Source organism: Scomber scombrus, chromosome 2 (assembly GCF_963691925.1).
Source record: "Scomber scombrus chromosome 2, fScoSco1.1, whole genome shotgun sequence".
NCBI classification, from domain to species: Eukaryota; Metazoa; Chordata; class Actinopteri; order Scombriformes; family Scombridae; genus Scomber; species Scomber scombrus.
In genome coordinates, this window is record NC_084971.1 from 14,047,017 (window position 1) to 14,067,251 (window position 20,235).

The 20,235-nt window shown below is 39.9% G+C and overlaps 2 protein-coding genes across 2 annotated transcripts; one reads left to right on the plus strand and one right to left on the minus strand.

Annotated features, from left to right (window-relative positions):
- Positions 1–334: 334 nt before the first annotated feature.
- On the plus strand, positions 335–16,645 carry evpla (envoplakin a). The gene is made up of 22 exons (XM_062428109.1): positions 335–393; positions 5,108–5,207; positions 5,322–5,476; positions 5,929–6,052; positions 7,366–7,497; positions 7,656–7,697; positions 8,118–8,279; positions 8,431–8,538; positions 8,693–8,788; positions 8,924–9,034; positions 9,351–9,497; positions 9,674–9,828; positions 9,921–10,018; positions 10,137–10,309; positions 10,780–10,955; positions 11,168–11,306; positions 11,427–11,620; positions 12,251–12,401; positions 12,522–12,605; positions 12,814–12,921; positions 13,014–13,106; positions 13,247–16,645. The coding sequence occupies exons 1-22, from the start codon at positions 335–337 to the stop codon at positions 16,643–16,645; spliced, it is 6,006 nt and encodes a 2,001-aa protein (XP_062284093.1).
- Positions 16,646–17,808: 1,163 nt separating this feature from the next.
- Positions 17,809–20,203, minus strand: ten1 (TEN1 subunit of CST complex). Its single transcript, XM_062428113.1, has 3 exons — positions 20,008–20,203; positions 19,199–19,356; positions 17,809–18,922 (listed from the first exon to the last, which is right to left on the minus strand). Exons 1-3 carry the CDS (start codon positions 20,094–20,096, stop codon positions 18,771–18,773), a joined length of 399 nt encoding a protein of 132 aa, XP_062284097.1. The 5' UTR covers positions 20,097–20,203; the 3' UTR covers positions 17,809–18,770.
- Positions 20,204–20,235: the final 32 nt, after the last annotated feature.

The following is a 20,235-nucleotide window of genomic DNA, read 5'->3' on the forward strand; positions in this document are numbered from 1 at the left end:
CATGGCCCCCGATGAAAAGGAAGGGCAGGTCCGAAGGTGGGGGCAAGAAAGAGTGCAGTAAACAGGTCGGTCCGGTCTTCCTCTGCAAGGTGGATGTCTGAGTGGTGACACACCTGTTAACCTGTCTGGGAGGAGCTGCCGGTGTTTAACACTGTACTGACGTGACTGAGTGTGTGTGAGTGTGTTTGTGTGTGTTTAGAGTTTGTGAAGAACCAAAGGAAGAGAAGTGATAGAGCAGGAGCCACACAGTGAGGAAGACGGAGACGAAGAAGGAGTAAGAGAGAGAGAGAGATTTTTTTGTGGGTTTCTGCTTGACTCCCCCACAACCTCCAGGATGTTTAAGAAAAAGGACAGTAAGGAGGGTTCGCTCAAGGTCTCGGGCAAGATCAACAAGTGAGTTTTTCCCAGAGGAGTTTATGAATGTGTGTATGAATGTATGTACGTGTGTGTGGTGATACTGTATCTCGGTTCTGCTCACCCTCCTCTTGTTCCCAAGACGAGAACTGTGTCATGTTCCGTGCGTGCCTTTGTCCTCTTTCTCTGTGTAAATGTGTGTTGTGGTTCCTTTTTTCTTACATGATATTTGGGTTGAAAGAGATTTAAATAAGAGTTTGCACTGTACATTCATCACTGATTTCAAGTGCTGATTTATGTCGACATTAATCCTCTGGGATGATTGAGAGTGTTAACAGGGCCTGAGGTCAGGTTTACTTTGTAAACATAAGGTAAGAGACTGTTGAATTTAAGACAGGTAGAACTGGTGAAGGTGTGAGTGAGACTAAAACTTGAGCCATAACGGAAATGTGCTTGTTTGTAGAAACAGTCATGCTGTCATTTTACATTTACATGTGAGCTAAAAACAAAATGTTTCTTTTCCATTTAGCAAAAAATCTTATCAGTTCTTTTTCAACCTACTTCTCAAGCGCACAAATCCCCGAAATGTGACTTCATGGGTCAGTTTTTCCAAAAGTTCACAGAGATCTAGGCTTGTGACGTCTATCAAAACGTTATCATATTTCAATGAGAAAAAACCTGTCCTGTAAGGACTGTGTGCGTGATTTCAGTATCAGAGGCTGTTTTGTGTCTTGTCAGGCTTGGCTGCCTGCCTTTGGTACTAGAAAATGATGCCTAGATAACAAATCTAGAAATGAGGCCTAGAGAAAAAAAATAGGACTTATATAGAGGGTGGTGCTGGGGTACACCATAAGACTTAAGTGTTTAAAAACTTGTTTGACCTCTTTGGCCTTTTTTTATTTTATTTTTTACACATTATTCATTTTGAGGTGAAGACAGTGTTCAAAACGTTTATTCAGTGTGTGCAAATGTGTGAAAGAATCTCACTGCACGTAATGAGTAATGAGTAATGAGAATGATTTCACTCTGCCCTAAACTTATCTAAGTAATAAAAGAAGATGACCCTGACCCTTACCCTTTTCACATATGTATTAAGGTGATTAATTTAAATAATGGCTTTCAACACATCTTATAACACAAATGACAGCCATCATAGAGAAGCTGGAGATACATTCAGCTGCCAAATTGATAGTTTCACCTTCTCATCCCTGTTGGATGTCTCAGTAGTGACGTGGTTTCACAGGCAGATGGTGACCAGCCTGTAGTTTCACCTTGCTTCTGGTTGGACATGTCAATCTGCTGAGGTGTGATGAGGGATGGGCAGTCTGGACTGCTCAGCTGGTTCCTTTCTCTTATGTGGGCGTTGGTTCCCAACTGTACATTGTGGCTTGAATAGGACCTGTTGCTTGGTTCATGTAGCCAGTAAGAACCATAAGCTACCAATTAAATGAATGAAGACAATGTAGAAGGGCAGCAACTAATCCCATTATATCTCATATAAAATGTAGTCTATTTTTATGTGATTTACAGTGATACTCACATTTCAGAAACTGGAATGATTACTCGATCATCAAATTTGATCTCAATCAATTTTCTGTTTATTTATTAATTGATTAACTAATTTATGTAAAGTGGCAGATGAAACTGTACTACTGTCGGTAAGTGGGGTATTACTTATTGTAAAGTATAAAAACTTCATTTTAAATTACAAATGGCATTGACAAGTCAAATACCACACCATTACCTGTGTGTTCATCTGTCATAGGCTATTTTTGGGGACAGATTTCAAACTTAGGACCAGTTAAATGGGGACAACTTTTCCAATTGGTTACAAAAGGTGTGTCCCCCAATTGGTTTAACGCTGATTTTTGAGTCATTGATTAAGGTTAGGCAGGTACATATAGTGAGGGTAAGTCTCCAAGAAATGAATGTAAGTCTATGTAATTTCCCCAAAAGTGACCATGATCTGATAAGTGTATGTGTGATGTCTGAGGATCCTAGAGGTGGCCATCATGTGCCTGTCAATTACATCACAGCTCATTGATGACATAATGTTTTAATGACGACACTGAGTCTGTGACTGATGACTATATTTGATATTTACAATGAATGATATTCTTCTATTTAATGTGAAAGGAGCTGCTTGTAGTACTGAACTTACAGTGTAGTAACACTGAACTCTGCTTTCAGCTGTGAGCTGGCAGGGAATTTGAGAGCTATACCTAAATCTTGGAGTGTATTTAGTACAATCTTTGTGATTGTGTAACTTACTAAAAAATGCAGACAAGCCCTCCAAAATTATGTGGGTTATCCAGTTACCCTCTCAAGGAAATCAGGACTAGATGGAGCTATTTAACTGTCTTGCTATGGTCATTCATATAAATAAAAAACCCTCAATGAGTCATCTCTTTCAGTCACAATAAGCAGCATTAAAGGGATTTATTAAACAGGGCTCTATTGTATCCTTTGAGGGCTGTCATGTTTCAGCAGAGTCACGAGAGTTCAAACTCTCTACAGATGACACGAAGGCCTCACACACTCCTGTCACCCCCGAAAAACACTAAGCTCAGAGGGGAACACACATTACTGCTACATATAAACAAACACAGACACTTACTTGATGAAGATATGTGTGATCTGTCAATCATCCACACTTATTGTAGATTACAACATCTATAATGAAATAATACAACATGTCAGACTTTCAGGACTGTCCCTGGTGTTTACCTGTCCACCTATCTTTAGCAAGATGGAGAAAATGACAGCTAAACAACCAGAACATATGAGCAAACAACTGATTTTTTTCCTCAAAGACACCCAAAAAAGAAATTAAATCCCAAAAGACAAATTTAGTGACACACGTCAAGCATGGGCAGACTGAAAGCATGTAGATCATATCAGGATTGTGTCACTAATCCAGGCTCTGTTGACTCTTATGGGTTTTATGAGTCAGAGAATCAGTAATGACTGAATTTGCAGTTTCAGGTCATAACCAACATGAGTATGATTATTAGTGTATTAGTAAAGAAACTTAAGAAATAATGCCTGTGTGTGTGTGTGTGTGTGTGTGTGTGTGTGTGTGTGTGTGTGTGTGTGTGTGTGTGTGTGTGTGTGTGTGTGTGTGTGTGTGTGTGTGTGTGTGTGTGTGTGTGTGTGTGTCCCTCCTGACTGAGCAGGAATAAGAAGGCCATTGTCACAACTGCTGCAGAACCAGATCAGCCCTAAGCTCAGCAAGTCAGTGCCGCTGAGGAGCACATCTCTGCATTCCTCTGTCTCTTTATCATTAAAGAGCGGCATGAAAATGCATTCAGGCCGTCGTAAATCTTTCTTATAGGACATTTGCTTGTTTTTCTCTCAGGGAGACGAGTTGTTGTACTGAGGTATTTTAGGTATGTGAGCCAGTTAACCAGCGAGGTGCTCGATGGTTTGCCAACATTCTTTGGTTCAGTGTTACACATCACTGTTATTTCAGAGGTTTAGCTTCATGAGGGAAGTAACTGTAGTAAAACCTCTCAGCAAGAGTTTATCTTGTTGTATGCAATTGTGATATTTTGTGGCTGATTTTACAGTAAATGCTGCATATTGCAAAAAGCTATCTCAGAGTTAAAGGTTATTAAAGTGTATTATGTAATTTGCCAGGCTCTGGTGGTAAAGGGTAACTTGCAGGTGAGCCAGTTTTTGGGAAAGACAGATTTTTATGTCCACAAAAATGAAAAATAGAGTGTTTGGAAATTATATTTTCCATGAAACAGTATAAATTCAGTTCAACCCGTAAATTGCCGCTGTTGGAGAAACCATATTACCACAAACTTTATCACAATACAAAGTTTGCAAAACTGTCTATGAGTGTCCCTTGTTTAGATACATTTGATTGCTCTCCTGTTTTCAAATAATTTGATTTAATTTACATCCACCATAACCGAACCCCTCTCTACATCTCCTCTGTTCAAAGCTCTCCCACAAACAAACCCAATCTAATTAAATTGTAACATCATCCTGTGTTATCTTCGTTCAAATCCTTAAATCCTGAATCTTTAGATTTTTGACTCTAAACCACAAATTGACCCCCCCTTTAGATCTATGGGTGTTGTTCATATCACAGTGCCAACCACCAAATTTCCTCCTTTTGTGTGTCTGAGGCATCACTATGCATTTTCTCTGTTACAGAGAGCGACAGTGAAAGAGGGAGTGACTGTCACAGTCACTTGCTGAGGAATGGTTAGCATTCAAAGAACGCTTCGGGTGTGGCATGGATGGTGAAACGATCTATCCTCACACTGACCCCACACCCTCCCAACACTTCTTGAGACTTGTGATTATTTGTGATGTTATGTGTTTAATCTTGATAAACAGGCATCAGTCAGAAATTTGACAAAAGTAATAAAAGTAAATAAGATAAAACTGTGCAGATTTTTGATAGTGGATATGCTTTTAAAATATGTTTTGCCCTTAAACTTTATTGTCTTACAACATCAAAAGTTTTTTCAGGAAAATATCTTGGTCTTTTTTGTGATCAATATTTAAATCCTGATTAATTAAATACTCGTCTGTTATTGAGAGCCTCTGACTGTAAGTGAACCAAACCTTCATAAACAAATAAAAAAGCCACCTCCACTGGTAAGTGACGGTGCTCAGATGCAGCATTGTACGAGGATTGTTGAACATGAAATGGGAATACTGAACTGATCTTCGGTCAGACATGATTTGATCACTACTTGTGTTTTAATCTGTGACCCTCTTCCTCACCCTGCAGGTCCCAAGCCAGTAGCTTGGCCTTGCTGATCGCCCAGATGCAAAAGAATGCTGACCAGGTGGAGAAAGACATCCTCCGGGCAGAGGAGATGCTGGCTGTGGTGAGAACACACTGAAAAACTGGCACACAAATAGTGCACTCATGTCATTTGATCACTTTCTGTCAACCGCTCTCGAAAAAAAAGATAATCGTAAGTGTTGTTTGCTTTCATCAGGATGCTGAAAATGAGAAGAAAGACCTCACCTTACAGTATCAGGCTGATATCTCAAGCAAGCTGGGCGAGGCTGAGGGCCTGCTGCAGAACCTATTCCTGGACGTAGGCAAAGCCAAGAAGCTCAAACACCCACAGGCCAGAGAGATAGAGAGCGAGTGAGTTGTTACAGAATGAATGCAATATAGAAGAAGAGACCATCCTGAATATATAAAAATAAGTACATTTATGGAAGCATGCATGACATTTACATTTAAAACAATGAACAAAATCAGCTCAAGTTAAACCAGACAGTCATTTCATGATATTTTGAATTTAGAAATCCTAATACGCATTTAAAGTCCACAACAACACTAGTTATGTACTGTATCATCAAGTCTCCAACCTAACACCAATACTAAGAGTAATGGAGACTCAAAGTGCTTAATATTAACTAAATATATAATACATTTTCACATTCTTTGTCAATCAAGACAAGAAAGAGTTTTGTGATTGGATTTTTTCAGTCCAAATGAGCAAACATACAAAAACAGACTTTGGAAAAAGGATAAAACTACTAGATTAAATAATAATTAAGGTTCTTCATTTCTTTCTTCTCTGGTGACATTAGTGTCATTCACCTTCATGAGCGCTGGTTGAAGGATTGCGCCTTCTACCGAGACATCTTTGAGCAGATTGACGACGTGTCACTGATGCCCAGAATTGACTGGGCACCTGTTTTGAACCAGAAACAAGTAAGTATTACAGCGCTGTCTGAACATTTGGGGGAAAGTCTGCTAAGAAACTCTCTGAATATGCAGGTTTGGTGTCATTCTTTGAGCTTACAGAAAAAGGCTGGCCATGAAGACACCAAAAGCAACAATGATTTGATCCTAGCCAAATACTGTCAATGTGGACCAAGCTTGATACATCTTATTATTTTGTGGCACAGAGCTCCATTGTTGTTTAAAAATGATTAAAACACATCAAATAGGCTGGTTATACTTGGTTTTTAAATGCATTTAGGTGATCCAATCACAAGTGAACAGACGAGACACATACTCATTCACATTTGTGTCTGTCAAGTATCTCCAAGGTGTTCAGCTGACCTCTTGTGTTCACAGTTATTATAGACAAGCACCAGCTTTGTTTAAGCAAAACAAAAATGTACAACTAATATACATGTACATGCAATCCAACTGTTGATAAGACAAAGTCAATTGACGTTGGCAAGCTGTCACCAAAACAACCAGCATGTCCTGCATTGATGGTGTATTTTCATGTTATATCCTTGTCAGGGATGCATTAGGACACTACAAAAGATATGTGGTTAAATGCATCCTACACATCCTCAGGCAGTGGTTTGAGTGGTTGGATCACAATGCTGTCCACTTGGGATCCAATCACCCAATGTGCATCTTAAAACCAAGTATAATCTGTCAGTGAGACACACTGCATTGCACTGGGTGACATTTTCCTTTATTGAGATAAACATGGACACTGTAGTTTATTATAAGTCAATCCCACATACACCATCCTGTCCCCATAAATACTAAAATGTGTATTAATCCACACAGAAAAGAGTCCCAACAAATACGCCATTACTCCTATTTGATTAATGTTTACTAAGAACTACAGTACCTAGCTGTTTAAGGAAATTAATTGGCCTTTTTAAAAAAATGAATTATTTGTGACCTCTTAAAAGGTGCAGTTTGTAGAATTTAGTGGCATCTAGCAGAACTGACTTGGCAGAAATGCAAAATAACATTCACAAGTATGTTTTAAATTGTGTATTCATCGAAAAATAAGAATCATTGTGCTTTCATTACCTTAGACTGAGCCCTTTATATCTAGATAGGGAGCATGTTCTTTTCCACAGAGACCACCATGTTGCACCACCATGTTTCTACAGTAGCCTAGAATGGACAAACCAAACACTGGCTCTGGAGAGGACCTTTTCCAAGTTAACAACACAACTAATAAAAGAGTGACCTGTAAAGACTTGTCCTCTGGTGTTTATCTGTCTCTACATACATTAACACTCTTCCATTGGTGTCTCTGCTCTCAGAAAGAGGTGAGCACTGAGGAGTATGGCCCCACCATGGCAGACCTGGAGAAGCAGATCGCCGCTCACAATATCCTGCACAAAGAGATTGAGGCGTACAGCTCCCAGCTCTGCGTTAGCTCTGCTGGAAGCAAGGTGAATACACACTCCAGCATATTTAAATGAAAAGACATCCTCATGTCATTCTGGGTGTCTTCATTCTGAAACTTTGAATGCCTTCTTTAATTTTAATGAGCAGCTTGTAATAAATCATCATCATCTGTCTGTATCCATTTTGCTGTGTTGTCTTCTAGGAGAAATATACAGCCTTCAAGAAACAGTACAACAATCTACTGGTGAGTTCAGTTGTTCATGTGTAAGAGAAAAAAAAATCATAGTTTCCTTATTTTAAAATATCATTATACAAAACATTGACTATAATAGAACATTACAGAGCACTTATTGGGAGATCTTTCCGAAATATCTTGGTAATTTTTCTTTAAAGTTACTTTTTGACCTCTGTTCTATAACTGACATGCTACTCTATGCACCCATTTATTTTACCTAAAAAGGCAAATATACACACTTACATACATTATACATTTTCCTGTGTTGACATTTTACATGTTTTAATCAAAAAACAGATTTGGGGCTATTCTTCCTATTTAACTGATACCAAATCAGATACTCTGGAAATGTTGTTTCATAAGTGTCTCTGAGTTTTCACTTTCAGAACTTCTCAGGTTTTTACTCAGTTTTATTGACTTTCTCCTCAGGACAACTCCAAGTGGCGTCGCCACTACCTGAGCAGCCTGTACGAATACATGCAGGGCTGCAACAAGGAAGTGGCCTTCCTGGAAGAAGAGCAGGATAAGATCAGGAAACAGGACTGGAGTGACCATATGGTGGATCCACCTGATGTTCGCAGGCAGTATGAGGTCAGTGCTGATGTGTTTTTAAGTCAGAGCAGTGAGAGGTCAAAATAATAAGATAATGTTACTTGTCTAGAATGATCTAAAGTGAGACCTTTGTTCTGTACTGGGATGTCTAATAATATAAATGACCGTGTTTTTATTTGATGTCAATCAGAACTTCAAGAACAACAATCTGCTGTCACACGAGAGCGAGGTGAACAAACTCCAGGATGAAGGAGACAGGCTTGTTGAGTTGAAGCATCCTGCCAGTCCAACAATACAGGTATAAAGGCAAAGCTGAAAAGGACAAAATCTGTCACTTTAAGTCTATAACTAACCCTTTTTTTTTTTTAAATCAACTTGACTAATATTTTCAAGTCAAATTTTGTGTGCTATTCCAATCCAGAGTAAATTAACTCATATCATTACACTTCCAGGCTCAGAGAGATCTTGTACGAAATGAGTGGCAGAAATTCCTAAATTTCTGCATTTGTCAAGAGACGCACCTGGACAATGTGGAGGAATTCAAAAAGGTAATTATGGCACAGAATACCTCACACACAGACACAGTTTGTCTTGTGGCATGCATTGAATATATCTCCCTGTAATGCAACACATTCAGGTTTCATACAAACATTTTAAAACATCTTTTTCTGCTATTTTTCCAGTACCAAATGGACACTGAGCAACTGTCAGAGACGCTGACCAAACTCAACAATGGCCTGGACCCCAAGTCTATTGGCAAGAAGAGCAACTCAGAGATACTGCTGCAGCTTGAGGTACACAGGAGCTTTTATAGACATTTAGTACAAATACAGAATCAAATACTGCAAGTCAGTACACATAAGTTTCAAGACATTCACCTCTGTGAGGTGCTCCCACACAAACACGTTCATCACGTATCTCAAGTTGAATACAGAGAAAACCAGAAATAAATACATTATATATGATATTGCACAGGGTTCTGATTGTTTAGGACACCCCAGTCATAAAAAAGGCATAAAACTGTTACGGTCCATTTTGGAGCGAACTTATAAAATTAGGATTTGCAGTCTAAAATGTCTCACTCCCTCTCTTTTCCCTGTTTCCCACCAGGCGGAGGAGAAGGCCGTACAGAACAGTGAGCAGCTGCTGGCGGACCTGAGGAGGCGCAGCACCAGCATAGCTCCTCTGAAGCTACGCCGCATCACCCCCAACAGACCCATCACAGTGGAAGCCCTATGTGACTCGGAGTCCGACAAGGTGGAGCATCTTAACCTTAAATTGTTGTCAGGCGGAGCAAAAAAAAAGGCGAAGACTGTCAAATATATTTAACTGAGAGTTTTCAGGTCAAGTGTTTATACACACTGATTTTTCTTCTTTAAACTTCTAGGCATGTATAGAATTATTTTATTTCTTATTCATTTATTATAATCAAGGCATCTCTGTCGAGAGGGGAGAAGTTCACCTTGAAATCTAACTCAGACACTGAAAACTGGGATGTTACTTCAACCGATGGGGCAACTATGACCTTCCCAGGAGCATGTTTCCAGATCCCACCACCTGATCCAGAGGCCATTGACAAAGTGGACCTGTAAGTAACACAAGGTTGTCTTATGCAGTTAGAATTAATGATGCAAGAATATGTCACTAACTCTCTGTCTCTCCATGTCTTTTGTCCTTTAGTTTGGGTAGTGAACTGGAAGAGATCAAGAAGAAGAGAGCTGCTCTGGCAGCGTCCCTGAAGAATCACAAATCAGACGTGTCCAGGACCCAGCAATCAGGTCACTGTCAAACTGAATCTTAATATATCCTAAATGAGGATCATTAATTACCACCAGCTGCAAATAGTTTGCCACAATCAGATCAGTCAATAAATCAACTTCTTGTTTGCACAAACAGCCCCAGTGTCTTCTGCCCCACCGGACCCCAAAGTGACAGCGGTTGCTCAGCAGCTGGACAAGTTGGACAACGACCTGGTCAACTCTGAGGAGGCCATGCTGAGCCGCCTGCGGGCCCCACTGAGCCGCACTGACCCGGCCGGAGATCTGGCCGACAGGCTGAAGAAGCAGGAGGTCAGACAAATAAACTGTTTAAACTCCAGCTCTCTGTCACTCTGTTAGCATGTTTTTTGCATAAGTTTTCTCTGTCAGCAATGCGTCAAGACAAAAACAGGAAAATAATATCATTACCAATTAGTCTGGCTTATTGTTCTCCATTAACGAATAGTTTAGTCTATAAAATTAGAATTTCGCTTGAAAAGTGGTTCAAATGATTACTTGATTAACAAAAAAGTTGCTGTCATTTTTTATCAATCATACTGTACATGTAGTATTTCATCATCAAAGCAATGTGTTTAACCCTAACTTACTGAAAGCAGGTAATGCTATTGTAGGAACTTTACTCCTCCTTAATACATTAAAAGCTAATGAAACATAATTTTGTCATCAGGTGTCTCTTTTTGGAGTTAACAGTTTCTATGTTTGGTCAGGGAGGAACACTACATGACCTGATATCTAAATGATATAAATCTGATCTTACACAGCAAGCTGCCAAGGACCTGGAGGCTCTAGAGAAACAGAAGCTTGCAGCTCAGTCTGACCTGCAGCCCCTGCTGTCAAAAGATCCCAGTGATACCTCCTCTGCATTGGCATTGAAACTCAGCACTGCCAACAACAAGCATGACAGCATTGCTGCACTTGCTGACCTCTACACCAAGAAGTAAGCATATGTTTTGTTTGGCATAGATACAGTGGCATAGTGGATGATTAAAACATTGTTAAAGAATGCAATTAATAATAAGAACTGCCAAGAAAACATAACCTGACACGTGTCATATTATTATAGGTGTCAGTCTGTCTTTGTCGAGCTTTGCTACTGAACTAAGTAATCTCATTTCACTTATCACTACATTTCTCCTTGGCTTTCCTCAGAGCAAATGCATCTCTCAACCTTGAGAATCAGATAAAGAAGGTGGATGGCCTCGTCTCTGGGTTTGAGGAGAAGTTGAGTCAGGACGGTCCAATCCTTGATGTGCCAAATGCAGTCCAAGATCGTGCTGAGGACATTCAGGTGAGGACATCTGCAATTTTACATCCCTTTAAAGTCTGATATCAACCACATAAAAGGCAATTCTTCCACTCACAGATCTGACAGATTTTAAATTGCATGTCTCCTGTCTCCTCTATTCAGTCCCAGAAAAAATCTGTGGTGGCGGCTGAGAACAACATGAAGAAACTGAGTCAGGATCTGGAGACCACAGAGCAGCTGTGCAGCTCTCTGCAGCAGGGCCACCAAGAGTACTGCCCCGACATCCAGCGCCAGAGAACAGAGGTCAAACAGCTGCAGACCCGCTATGCAAATGTTGCCAATCAGGTGAAGGACAGGTGAGAATCAGATCATTTCGGTTTTAATCGAAAGTCAGGCTACAATAAGTTTGCTTTTTCAGATATTTTTTACTGAAATTTTTGGTTTGTTTCTTATTTAATCCACAAGACTGGTTCGAAACATAGGATTCAGGACTCCCTGAGGAGTTAAAAGATGGACATTAGATGATTACAAGGATAAGATAGAAGAAAAAACACCATATTTTTGTTTAATACATTTATTTCTGTGAAATCCACACACTTGGTATGCTCAGCCCTATAAAAATGATTAAATGAACCGAGTATTAGTGGTTGCAAGTGGACATGGCTTCTTTGTAGCCTGTTGCAAACCAAAAAACTATTGAATGACAACTTTACTACTTTGAACTTTTGGATGTATGTATGCTTTATTCATGACAAAAAGGTGATTAAATGTCTTTAATTTAAAAATAGGCCAACTTGTGATTACATTATGATCACAAGTACATAAAGAAAGCAGTAGTACGCTAATATGACAATGGATATATTTCAAGAATAGTAATGAAAGAAAACAAAACTTGAGCTGACCACTATATATCTGATGATGATGATGATGATGCAGAGCTTTACAGTTATTTAAAAAAGAAAATTCACATTGACCAATCCTTTCAGGGAAAACATCTTACAAGAAACTGCAACCAAGAACCAGGAGTTCCAAAGTTCGTCCAAATCCCTGAATACCTTCCTTGACAACCTGCCGAAAAAACAGATAAACCTCAACGATGATCTGTCTCAGGTCACTGACAAGCAGAGCTCACAGGAGGTGAGATTGCTTTTTAAACGTACTGTGGAACATGGAGAATAGTGGATGATACTCTAACTGCTATTATAGTAAAATTATGAAATCATAGTGATTAACTTCTGTTAAACATTTTCATGGCAGAGGGTGATGGATGACCTGAAGAGGAAGGGAGATGATATGGACAGAGTGGTGGACCTGTCTCAAGACCTCCAGAATCTACTCAATGTAAGACGATTCAAATGTATTATAATACAATGCAATAAAATACAAAAGAGAATGCACTGGTGATTTTAGGCCTTAGAAATAGCTGTTGAATTTTAAAAACTATTTAAATATAATCCACAAATGGGAATATGAGCATACTTTGAATAATTGACTTAATTAATTAATGCTCAAACCAGAAAACTTAACCTAATTCTTCACATATGTGCAGGAGTATGAGACCAACGTTGATAAATACAACAGTATGCAAGACGATGCTGGCGCCACTGATGCAAAGAAACCTCATATGCTCACACTTGCTGATGCAGTTCAGAAAGAGGTAATATTTAAACTCCCATATTTCAACATAAGCACATTGCATTTGTTAGAGAATCAAGGTGGTTGATTATTTTCTGTGTATCCTTTTTATAGGAAAAAGATCTGGTCAACCGTTACGCTGAATCAACAGCTGAAAACAACCAACGCCAAAAGCAGATGAGCTTGGCTAAGAATCTCATTTCACAAGTAAGGGAGCAAGCTATGAATAAAAATATGACTTCTTCACTATCACAGAATTTTCAAGTAAAACTAATTAAAGCTATGTCACAAAACAAATTACTTGATCAGTTACTGCCATTCAATTCATTTATATTTCCCTGCTGCAGAATGAAGAGAAAGTTCAGATGGTGGAACAACAACAGGTGCAGCTTGAAAGCCAGCCGAGGAGTAGTTTTGAGCTTGACAGTCTGTTAAAAGAGCTGGATGAAGAGAAGGAGAGAACAACTCATACCGAAACAGAGCTGAAAACCTTCAAAGAAAGGATGCTGTCACTGAAGAGCAGAAGAGGAGTGGAGCGCCTTGAGGAAAAAGAAGTCCTGCAGTACTACCGTGACCCAAAACTGGAGAGTCATTTGGCTGATTTTCAGAACAAACTGCATGAAGAGGCCCTGAAGCATAGCACCACCCAGGGTGAGATTGAAGTTGTTACCCAGAAAATTACTACCCTGGAGGACACCCTTAAAAATACAACACCCAAACTGGTGACCAGAGAAGTGACAGAGTTTGAAAAAGATCCTCAACTGGATGTGGAGGCTGCCAAGCTGATAGATGAAATAGAGAGGATGAAAGATGAAATTCGAGTGCGAGATAAGGAGCAGGTTCAGATGGAGACAGAAGTCACAATTCTCCAGCAAAAAAAGCCACCTATTAAAGAGAAGGTGGTTAAGAAGGAAGTGGTGAAAGTGGAACAGGACCCACAGATGCTGAAAGCAGTGAAAACGTTTGAGACAGAAATTTCTGATGAGACCAACAAGAGCAAGCTCCTCAATGATGAAATCTTCCAGACAAGGAGCCAGATTAATGCACTTGAGAGGCTGATTCCTAACATTCAGCCAAAGGTCATCACTAAGGAGGTGAAAAAGATTGAACAAGACCCTGACCTTATTAATGAATCAAAGAAGATTCAATCAAGTGTGGAGAATGAGATGACTGAAAATGACTCTTTGTCCAAAGAGCTGATGGAGCTTCACAGTCGCTACAGAGATGTTCAAGACTTGAAACCAAAAGTTGAGGTGAAGGAAATAGTTAATGAGATCTACCGTATAGATCCGACTACAGAGATGGAGATAATGCGACTAAGGAAAGACATACAAGACTCCAACAAGCAGTGTTCTGATCTGGAGAGGGAGATCACCCAGGTCACATCTGAAGTGAAAACCCTTCAGTCTGAGAAGCCCAAGGTGGAGTTGAAAGAAGTTCTCCAAGAGGTGGTTAAGGAGGAAAGAAGCCCTGAAAATGAGAGAGAGATTCAAAGGCTAAATGATCAGGTGAACCATTTAAACACCACTTACAACTCCCTCCAAGACCAGGTGAGACTTCTAAGGCAAGACAGAGATGAATTGAAGGCTGAAAAGTCCAAGATAGAGACCCAACTCGTCACCAGAGACGTCATCAAGTATGAACCTGATCCTCTATTGGAGAAAGAAGCTGACCGCTTGAGAAGAGATGTGCGTGAGGAGGCACAGGTGCGGCGCACTATGGAAGAGATGGTGTTTGACCTGCAAAACAAAAACATCCTGTTGGAGCGACAGAAACCTGAGGAGAAAGTGGTTGTGCAGGAGGTTGTACGTTTACAGAAGGACCCAAGACAGATAGTCGAGCATGAGAAACTCGGCAAGAACCTAGATGAAGAAGTAATGACGAGGCGTCAGCTGGAGCTGGACCTGCAGCAGCTAAGATCAACAGTGGAAGACAAAGAGAGGACCCTCAGAGAAAGTGACGAGCACCAAAAGAAAGTTCAAGCAGAGTCTGAACTCAGAGAGATCAAACTGCGCATGACACAGCTGGAAAATGCCCCACCACCTGTTGAGGAAAGTATTGTTGTAGAGGAGGTACTGAAGGTTGAGAGAGACCCCAAACTGGAGAGGTTGACAAACAGTGCGCGGTCAGACATGGACAAGGAAACCAACAATATCCTGCGTCTCCAGAGAGACATCCGTAACACCAATGCCAAGATTGAGATCCTACAGAAAGAGAAGTCTGGTGAGAAGACGGTGTACAAAGAGATTATCCGTGTAGAGAAAGATCAGGCTGTCGAAGCAGAGAGGGATCGCCTGAGGGAGCAGGTATCTCAAAATAAATTTGCCAGGCAAGACTTGGAGGATGAAATCAGACGTCTCAATGATAAAATCAACCTCCTGACAAGCACCAAGTCCAGCACTTCAAAAGAAGAGACTTCTCTCATTTCGAACAGAGATGCCTTACAGAGGGAGAGGGACAACCTCACTTGTGAGCTCAAGACACTGGAGTCTGAGAAACATGACACCAGCCTGTCGTTCCAGCAGCAGAGCAAGTTGATGAGTGAGAGGACACAGAAGAGCAGGCAGAAGAGCATTAAGATGGACTCTGATGTCCAGCGTTTGGAGAAGGAGATCCTGAATGAAAAAGACAAAATCCACCTGCGAGACAGCAACATTCGAGACCTTCAGCAGAATCTGAAGAAAGAGGAGCATGCCGAGACAAGGACCAAAGAGACCAATGTCTCCACCAAAATCACCATTCTTGATCCAGATACAGGCAAAGATATGTCTCCTTATGATGCCTACCTGCAGGGCCTGATTGACCGTGAACAGTACATTCATCTACAGGAGCTGGAGTGTGACTGGGAGGAAATTACTTCCATGGGGCCTGATGGGGAGACATCTGTACTGCAGGATTGCAAGAGTGGCAAGCAGTACCCTATTAAAGACGCCCTAAAGAAAGGCAGGCTGGCACAGTATGATTTACAAAGGTACAAACAAGGCAAAATGCCCATCTCAGAGTTTGCCTTGCTGGTTGCTGGTGAAGACAAGAAACAGCCCCAGTTCAACTCAATCACCCCAAAGTCTGCCACGCCAGTGAATTCAGCCCTTCCTAACCTCTCCTCTGTGACAGAAAACTACCCAGTCGCTGGAATAATGGATACAAACACTGGCACCTGCTTCACAATACGCAGTGCCGCCATTCGCAAACTGATCGACCCCACCACCGCGCAAAGGCTTCTGGAGGCGCAGGCAGCAACAGGTGGCATCATCGATGTCAACACCAAAGAGAGACACGCGGTTCACAAGGCAGCACCCAGAGGCCTCATTGACGACAGTCAAATCCAGAGGCTACTCAATGCACAAAAGGCCTTTGTTGGCATTGAAGACCCCATGACCAAAGAGCATTTGTCTGTGGGAGAGGCTGTCCAGAAAGGCTGGATGCCAAAGGAAACTGCCCTTCGCTACATGGAGGCACAGCACCTGACCGGAGGGCTGGTCGATCCCAACACTGGCCGCAGGGTAAGCATCATGGATGCCATCGGGTCCAAAATGATCGACAGTGCCATGATGAGGGAGTTGCAGGCTGAGACAACCTACATCAAGGATATTGTAGACCCTCTCACAAAGGAGAAGATTAACTACAAACAAGCTCTGAATCGCTGTAAGAAAGACCCAATATCAGGCTTACCAATGCTGCCAGCCCCCTCCAAAGAGTCCAGCTACGCTCCAACTTACAACTCTCATAGATATGCAAGATTCTAGATTTGTTTACAACATGCTTGGAATTATCTTATTTGTGGAGCAATACATGGAAAAATGTACTATTAATTTGAGATCATATCGTACAAAAATGCATACGTTAATTACAGTGTACATTTTGACTCAGGAAAAGTCTTTACTGCAAAGCTTTGTCTAGTGAAAATGATTGCTGCTGAATTGCCTTTGTTTACTTATATCTGAATGGGCAGATGTTTTTTGTTTTTCTATTTAAACTGAATATGAATGCAGTTTGTTTTATATTATTGTGTTATTAGGGATACTGGGGCATGGTGCAATGCTATTTACCAAGATTGATTTGACTCTGTATTATTCTACACTATTCTTGACACTGTTCACTTTAAACTCAATCTTGTTTAATACTTTATAAAGAAACAAATATTAATAAATTTAAATTATGGCTAAAAAGCACAGACTCCCTCACTTTCAATTCTGAGTAGTCTTTTAAATAAAACACACAAGCAGGTTTTCAACTTTTACTTTCATGAAAGGGTGTGTCCCTCATCTGATATCAAATAACAAATAATAGGCACTGCTCCACCCGGTGTACATAAACTGGTTGTAAATATAACCCATATACCAATCCTTCAAATCTAAGTGTTCACCAGATGATTACAGGGATGAGAAATAATACATTATTGTTGTCATTTAGCATTTTCTTGTGAGATACTGGATAGTTTTACCTGTTCAGGCCTCTAAAAGTCCTCCCAATGAATATCTGAGAGGAACAAATTAGTTTAACTCATAATTTACACCTGCTCTATGATATGTTTTACATTTTCATTACCAATCACTCCACTAACTGGTACATAGAATATCAGAAAATAATGAAAAATGACCATTACAATTTCACAAAATGCAAATTGACATCCTCACATTGTTTGCTTTTTATGACCAGCATAATTGATCAATTCATCATTTAAGCACCATTCTATTTGATGAGATCACAACCAGAAAAGGTTGGGAACACAAAGTTTAACTTGAAAACACAGCCCCAAATCTGCATAGCGCACTGTTTAGACCATACAACACATACTGTTTGTAATAATGACATATTTAAGCCAAGTGTTAACGGCTGTAAATCCAGAAGAAGATGCCAGAGAGGACACTAAGTGCATTATATTGCTTTATTTTCAACCTTGCCCTTTGAAAACATGTTTATTTGCACATTTGTAAAATAAAAGTCATAGAAAAATAGTAAAATAAAAATAAAATGTGCGGGTGAGATAGAAAACCACTCTGGGCTTATCTTAAAACCTCACCTATGAGAAATAATGCACAATAACAATAACACATGCAGTTAAGATAGAGGTCTATGCTTTGAATTATTTTATTTGCTAAATTTTATTTTAATTAATATGGTTGTAATATGGACTCTGTGACTGTTTCAATGATATTACCTTCTGCCAGTGGAGTCCTGGTTTACGTAAAAGCTCACAATATACATAGCTGCTAAAATGTATGTAAATAGATATCTTTTTTTAACTGTCTTATCTGTGCAAAGTGCTCAATAGGTGTAATTAATATTTATATTTTTAAACCTTTTCCATTTTAATGTCAGTGAAATACATCCTTAGTTTGCTTTTTATTCATATCACACAGGTTTGACCAAGACCCATTGATGATAGGTCTATTGTTTGGAAAGTTAAAACATTTTGAATGATATCAGACCACAAAGTTACTTCAGGAATGTTAAGTCTGGTAACTTCCACATCCAAATAAATGGCAGCACTGAAAAGCCTTCTCGAAACTGAGCAATATTGCCAAAACGTGCACCATTTTCATATTCAAGTAATTTACCCAAAACATCTACAATTAATTCTTAACAGACCAAACTTGAAGCGAGACTATTAGTCCATTCATTTGCAGCTTTAATGATCATCATCCACTGACAAAGTGTAAAAAGCTGTTATGATCATAGGTCAGCATGATATTCATATAAACTGATGGAACTAAACCTTTGTCCCTATTTTTTTTAACTGAAAGGTCTTGAAGTTCATTTGAGCTCACACAACAGCACTGTGCACCTTGGCAAACAGCTTTAAGAGTCGGTTATGTAGCTCTGACGATCCATGAGCAGTCTGGGAAACTTGATGCATTAAGGCCCAGATCAGGTTGCATCTGCAGATTGTGCAGCATTATCCTGTTTGCAGTCCCTCTCCATGAAGAAGCTCCTTTGCTCATTAATGGCTTTCTGTAGAAGAGCGATGTTTACACCATCGACACAGTTGAGCACACGGGCCCGAACCATCACGTCATCCCCTGTAAGACAAGAAGACACAGATAAAGGCAAGTGATAGTGGTTTTGCAATAAATAACCAGATACCTGATTAACAATTTTCTTATGTTTACTGAATCAATGTAATTGTGAATTACCCTCTGTGAATGTATTGTCCCATAGAATTTCAATTTTGATGTGCAAGAGCAAAACACAGTCTAAAATGACAGCATTTAAAGATCTGTTTATATACTAGTCATAATAATATTGCTGTTTGAAAATCATAATAAGTGTGAAAAGATCAGATAGTCTTTCCTTACCATCAGTATTTTCTTTCTCACCCAGAACAACATACTGGGCCCCAACTATTGGGTTAAAGGGCTCCACAAACGAGGTGCGGACAACCACATGGTGCTCTTTCGAAGCATGCTGAGCTGACAGTGTAGCCCTGGACTCCTCAGGCTGATAGCTGACAAGTCTGGAAAATTTAACAAATACAACTTCACAAACACTGAGAATGGACTTTACAGTGAAGTGGGAGACATATTGTGTTCAGCAATTAAACTTCTAAAAAGAAATATATTTGCTTATATATATATTCTGGGATTTTCAAAGCGGGACAAGGGGGAGATGGAAAAAGGAAAGGATTTTACCAAGATAAATATACTTTCATGTGGAAAACAAAAAAGTATAATTATAAATATAATATTAGACACACATGATTGTTCCAAGCATTTTTATATCTAAATAACATGTCGGGAGGGGATCTTTAAACTTAGATGTTTACTAAACATAGAAACTTTCACCTTTCGGCAGATGAATATGAAAACAACCTTCAAATGTCAAACTCTGCAAGGTGAAGGTCAAACATCCAGCTGAAGGAACATATTTTTGATTGGAGGGGAACTTTGAAAGACCAACTGAATTCCCCACCCCTCCTAGAGCCAGCTCCCTATATAGATACAAAAGGGCTCAATCTAAGGTAATAAAAGATGCCACTTAATGCTACACATTGCTTGACAAACCTATTGCTACTAACACCACTGTTTATGAATCAGAAATTGGGTTTTTTTCCCGGTTCGAGGACCACAACATCTGATGTTGCTGTGAGTTATAAGGAAAAACCCACCTGCCAAAAGTTCTCACTGATGCTCCCTCCTGCACTGCTCCAGATTTCACCTCCCATGGGAAATAAAGCACTGCAGCTGCGGGAAGCATCGTGGTAAAAGAAAAACAATGCTTCTAAGAGATAAAACCTGTCTCACAATCGGAGACAGTTGAGTACTGTGAGGAGTAAATCGTGTTGAGGACTCTTTCAAAACTCTGTGTGTATCCTCACTTCTGGCCACATGACTTG